The sequence below is a fragment of the Nematolebias whitei genome, chromosome 22 (genome assembly GCF_014905685.2).
Source record: "Nematolebias whitei isolate Nwh7 chromosome 22, NemWhi1, whole genome shotgun sequence".
NCBI classification, from domain to species: Eukaryota; Metazoa; Chordata; class Actinopteri; order Cyprinodontiformes; family Rivulidae; genus Nematolebias; species Nematolebias whitei.
In genome coordinates, this window is record NC_056519.1 from 25,841,502 (window position 1) to 25,847,478 (window position 5,977).

Here is a 5,977-nt window from a genome sequence, read left to right on the forward strand (position 1 = left end):
ACCAACCGCCCACTCTTCTGCTGTCACCCCCCCCCCCCCCCCCCCCCCCCCGACAAATGCTGGCACTAATGTAGTGCTAAGCTAGAGCGCAATACCAACATCGCACTCTGCTTCTCTTCCAACTCCCCACCCCCGATTTTTGCCACTTCCGTAGTGCTGCGCCTTCTAGATAGGAAGTGAGAACACGTCTGTCTGCCTCTTAAATAAATCATGAGTCATGCTGCAGAATGAGTGAACGAGCTGAAGCTGCTGTGCAACATGCTGCAAAATCTGCATTATTGTTGTCAAAACCAACCAAACCATCTTTAGATTGGAGTTTTCTAACAGATATGTGTTCAGCAATAACACTTTGTTTTATGATTTACAACTTGCATAGTTTCCTTTGAAACTGGCCATTTTTCTCTGCCGGCGGCTGTAGTGCCAGGAAATCCCTTCATATGTTTGACATCATTGTGAAGTTGGGGACCCAGATGACATCACTCCAGACCAATGACAACAAGTTTTCCAACTTGTAAACAAATCTAACTTGATGATAAATCTCCAAATTTCAACAAACTTGAATGATTTTGAAGCTTATAAGATGAAGATTTAGGAAATAACTCATTTTGCCGGTGCAGGTCTAATTTATGTTCAGGTTTTCACGCCGTGCACTCATTTTATTTAAAGACATTTACAAAAGGAGGTAGATTTGCTAAGTTGGGGTGGGGTGAGAGGCATTCTCACATTTTCTGTCTTAACTTATTTTCATAATTTATTTACACTGGCACCCATCAAGGCTGAGTTCTTGGTTCTTCTCAGCTTTGACAAATGTCTGCGCTCTCATCCAGCTCAGCTTTGAGTCATACTTCATTTACAGATGACAGAAACTGCACTAAGAGCAGCGATCCACTTTAGCCCTTCCTCGGTACAGGTCTTCTTTGGTCATATCTGTTGCAAATAAATCAATCAACAAAACTTTGTGTTTATCTCCACATGTGTAATAAATGCTAACGGTTAGCTGCTTGTTTCCTGCAGTGAGGAGAGTCCAGTGCCTCTGGAGAGACTCTCTCTGTCTGATCCGTCTGCAGCTGAGGACTCGCCTGTAAACACACCGGCTGATAGAAAGTGAGTATTTAAGGTTTGGCGGCTGTGGCTGAGTGGTTGGAGCAGTCGTCCTCCAATAAGAGAGTTGGGGGTTTGAATCCACCAGCAGTCACATGTCAAAGTGTCCCTGGGCAAGACACTGAACCCCAAAGTGCTTTGAGTATCTTGAAATAAGATAGAAAGGTGCTATACAAGTACAGTCCATTTACCATTTACAGACCAGAGCTGATCTGTACAACTGTGTTTGGTTTGCAACAGGATTTCCAAGGCTCTAAACGTCCCCAGAAGTTCTGTTAAATTCATTATGAAGAAATGGACGGTGGGGTTGCTCTTAACTTTAATAAAAAGATGCATCCTCGTCCATTTCTCCTGAAAAATGCAGCTTTCAACTCCCACTTTTCTTTTTTGCTCTCACCATGATTGACACTTGTCAGTCACCCAGTCAGGGGCGGAGCCAGAGGGGTGGTTGGGGTGGCACCCCTGGAACCTGATTGGACCCCCTCAGTTGATTGACAAGTCACTTCATGTGGCACTGAATTTTACATATTATAGTAAATGGACTGTACTTATTTAGCTCCTTTCTATCTGATCAAGATACTCAAAAGTCTTTACACTACAATCTGTGTCCTCAATTACCCATTCATACAGCTCTATACTAGATCTCTACGAAGATAATTAAACAAATCATTCTAAAGAGACTAATCAGTGCTTTATCACATTCATACACTGATGGGACACACATCAGAGGCTATGAGGGGTTCAGTGTCTTGCTCAGGGACACTTCGGCATGTGTCTGCTGGCAGATTTGAACCCCCAACTTTTGCATTGGAGGACGACTGCTCTAACCACTGAGCCACAGCTGCCCTTGCTGTACTGGTGGTTTTGAAAAAGTTGATGACAAAAAATAATATTTCGCACAGGCGCCACCATTTTGTAGTTTTCTTTCATTCAGCCTCCTCTGTACTGTTATCACCACTGAAAAGGACTACATTTCCCTTAAGTCAATGCTGTGCTGTATTGTGGTGCCTCTGGGCGCTGTTTTCTGCTGAACAGTATTTTTGCAAAGCGAAGTCATGACTGTTGAACAGACTATTCAAACGTAAAATTAAATTCATGTCACACGGAAACGTTTTTTTAAGAAAATTCAACTTTACAAACTTAAGATTCACAAAGTGTAAATCATGTGAGGACATGTCTCTTTAAGAAATGGAGCGTAGTGCCTCCATGCCACACGTTGATGCTGGAGCACAGGATGCTCTCCACTGCACACCTGTAGAAGGAGGTGAGGACTGAGCTTCCCAGACCAGCTCATCTCAGCCGTCTGAGGAAGTAGAGTCTCTGATGAGCTTTCTTCATCAGGCTGGTGGTGTTGTTGCTCCAGCTGAGGTTGTCATTCAGGTGTACACCCAAGTACTTGTAGCTGGAGACCACTTCCACCATGGGGGGTGGGGGGGTGGTTGTGTTTGTTCCTTATGAAGTCCACAATCATCTCCTTCGTCGTCTTCATATTGATATGAAGGTTGTTCTTCCTGAACCAGTTCTCCAGGTGTTCCACCTCCTGCCTGTAGCTGGACTCATCATTGTTTGTGATGCATCCCACCACCGCTGTATCATCTGCAAACTTTACAATGTGACAGCCTGGATGGGTAGCTGCACAATCATATGTGAGCAGAGTAAACAGGAGGGGGCTCAGCACACAGCCCTGAGGAGAGCCAGTGCTGAAGATTATGATGGAGGAGGTGAAGTTGTGGATCCTCACAGACTGTGGCCTGTTGGTTAAGAAATCCAGGACCCAGTTGCAAAGAGAGGGACTTGGTCCTAGTGTGGACAGTTTGTCCATCAGTGTCTGGGGATCATGGTGTTGAAAGCAGACAGTCCACAAAGAGCATATGGACGCAGGAGTCCTTCTGCTCCAGGTGGGTGAGAGCAGTGTGGAGCACACTGGAGATGGTGTCTTCTGTAGATTGATTCTTGCTGTATGCATACTGGTGAGGGTCCTCACTGATGTTGATGGTTGTTTTGATGTGGGTCATGACCAGTTTTTCAAAGCATTTAGCGACTAGCAGCGTGAGGGCTACTGGCCAATAGTCATTCAGACCAGTCACTGTAGAGCTCTTTGGGACTGGGATGATGGTGGTGGTCTTCAGACAGGTGGGAACTGTTGCCAGGGTGAGGGAGGATTTAAAGATGTCGGCCAGCACCTCACAGATCTGGTTGGCGCAGTCCTTCAGCACCCTCCCCAGGATGTTGTCTGGGCCAGTTGCTTTGTGAAGATTAATCATCTTGAAGGTCCTCCTTACTTCTGCTACTGTTGCAGTAGATCTTAAACAGAGCAGTTCCAGCGCACAAAGTATACAGTAGTCCCTGGTTTATCACGGGTGTTAGGTTCTACTCCCCCTTGCGATAAGTGAAAACCCACAAATTAGGGATAGTAGTTGTAGTTCAAGTAAACCCAACAGTTTTCAGTCAGGTCACCTGGACAGTTTCTTGTATTTTGTGCTGAAACGTTTCACCTTCCATCCAGAAGGCTTCATCAGTCAAACACACAACATAACTGGTTTGTTCCACTTTGGAGTAAGCTGTTGGGGGAAGAATCAGTTTTGTGTTGTGTGTTTCTTTGACTGATGAAGCCTTCTGGATGGAAGGTGAAATGTTTCAGCACCAAAAAAAGAAACTGTCCAGGTGACCTGACTGAAAACTGTTGGATTGTATACCTGGATTATTGAGCATGGACACCTTGACAGTAGGGGTTAAGGTGTTGGTGTGACTTGTCAAATCTTCATGTGTGTGTGTCTCATGTCACTCAGCCTTATAACCTGAACCCCTCACTCTCTGCTCTTTGAGTCGAGAGAGCTCCTCGGATGAGGAGCAAAACGTCTTCCGTTACCAATAAAGTCCAGTTGTTCTTGTATTGAACATCTTTTGAATTATTATGATTATTATTATTATTCAGTTGTTGCACAAATAATTAATTCTCGACTATTTTCAAAATTCATGTACACTTGGTGATATTTTAGAGACTGAGCTGCACTCAGCTTGAGCAGATGTTTTTTAACCTCCAACATTTTAACAACTAAAACTGTGAAACATGACAGATCGACAGAAACCTGTAAAAAGATTTAAACTCAAAACGGGAGCTGAAGACAGGAGACAGCCTCAGGACCGCTCCGGGTTTGTTACAGAACATTAGTGATAGAAGAGCATCATGAAGAGCAAGGACCCCACCAGATGGGCCTTTTCCAAGCCACTGTAGATAGACCTGCAGTGTTGCCTTGTGTAGCTCACTGTCTGCTCTGTCCTGACAGGGAGGAGCCGCCACGGAGTCCGGAGGTGTCCGTCAACGGGCCCGTGTGAGGGCGAGTGGACCCAGAACCCACGAGTGACGACGCCGTCGGCCTCCTCCCAGCAGTGTTTTAACTGAATCACTTTGCCACGTTATTGGACCCGGACACTGCCAGTCACCACCAATAACAAGGCGGCAGAACATGAAAAAACAAACAAGCAAACAAGAGTTCAAATAATCTCTAAAGCTTTTCCCCCAGATGTTGCACAGAACGACGTGCAGTTTTAATGTAGCAGCCATGTTTGAAACGACACACCATCTGTTATCTATTTTTTAATCTTTTCCTACACTCAGAGGGGTTTTACATGATCGCCCCCGGATGGATAGCACAGGCTCAACAGGAAGTACCCCAGCATCGTTTTTCTCCTTCCAGCTTCCAGAAGCAGCTGTTTCAGCACAACGTTCATCTCTCACGTCTCCTTTTTACTTCTTCAGCTGCTCGTTGGGAAACTCCTCCGCCGGCTGCGAACGTTTCCAGGGTCCGTTCAGGAGGCGAACACAGCTCTTAATAGTATTACTGTCTTTTGCTCATGTGCAATAATTTCATTCAGCCCTTTTATTTAATTATTTTTCTCTCTTTTTGTAAAGAATCAGTCCGGTGTACTTTTTGGGGCAAACAAATTTTGGGTGTAATCTCGAGCTGAAGTTTCCGATTCTTTTTCCTTGCATGTACATCAGGTTCTGTTGACCTAGCTCGTGAGCTGAGACCTTCTGATTGTAAAGTTCTTATTCCCCTTAAAGCAACCAAACATTATCTACCTATATACAAATATTATCTACGTTTTACAAGCAATGTTAAGATTATTTGTTGCCTGTTCCTTTTCTTTCTGCCAAGCACTTAGTCACAGTCAGAGCTCCCCCACGTTGGTTTGAAGCTTGGGTTTGTGTGAGCAGGAAGTCTGCAGAGCTCCGGGCCTCTGGTGTCGCGTCAATCATTTAAAGCCAATCAGGTTCTGTGATCATTGTTTCTGAAGAGGGTGAAATTAAACAAAACATCTGGTTTACCACATTTTTACCAAAGCTTTCCTTTGCCTGTCTGATTTTTGTCTCGGCATTTTTTTTCTCTGTGAACAAAGTTAAGGTCAAAGGTCTTTATTTGTGGAACGAAATTGTACACAGGGGTCCCAGTGGATGTAACTGGGTCCCAGTTACATTTGTTGGATGTAACTGGGTCCCAGTTACATCCAACAAAAGTATAAATTGTAAAGAAGAACAGTCATAAGATGTAAGGTATGAACTAAGAAGAACATCAACTAAACACCAAATACAAAAACAATCTGCTGAACAACACGCTGGTGATTTGGTGAAGTTTAAAGACTTGTGTTTTATTTCTATAACTCATCAGTTTTTTGTTTTTACACCTTGTTTATAGTAAAAAACCTGAAATGTTTAAAAAATGACAAGTTTCATGAAATATTCCTGAAGTTTTGTAGTAATCACTGTCAACAGGTGTTTTCTGCTTCACTGATACTTCTGCACATGTCCTCTGGTGTTCTGGTCCACGTGTCCTCTGGTGTTCTGGTCCACATGTCCTCTGGTGTTCTGGTCCAC

The 5,977-nt window shown here is 44.1% G+C and overlaps 1 protein-coding gene across 1 annotated transcript in view; it reads left to right on the plus strand.

The window, feature by feature from the left end:
* Positions 1–5,441, plus strand: part of LOC119428162 (serine/threonine-protein phosphatase 6 regulatory subunit 2) — a gene marked incomplete in the record, with an annotated part of 50,644 nt that extends 45,203 nt beyond the window's left edge. Inside the window, 2 exon segments of the mRNA XM_037695806.1 lie at positions 1,015–1,104; positions 4,389–5,441. Coding sequence (XP_037551734.1) covers positions 1,015–1,104; positions 4,389–4,437 — 139 coding nt within the window.
* Positions 5,442–5,977: the final 536 nt, after the last annotated feature.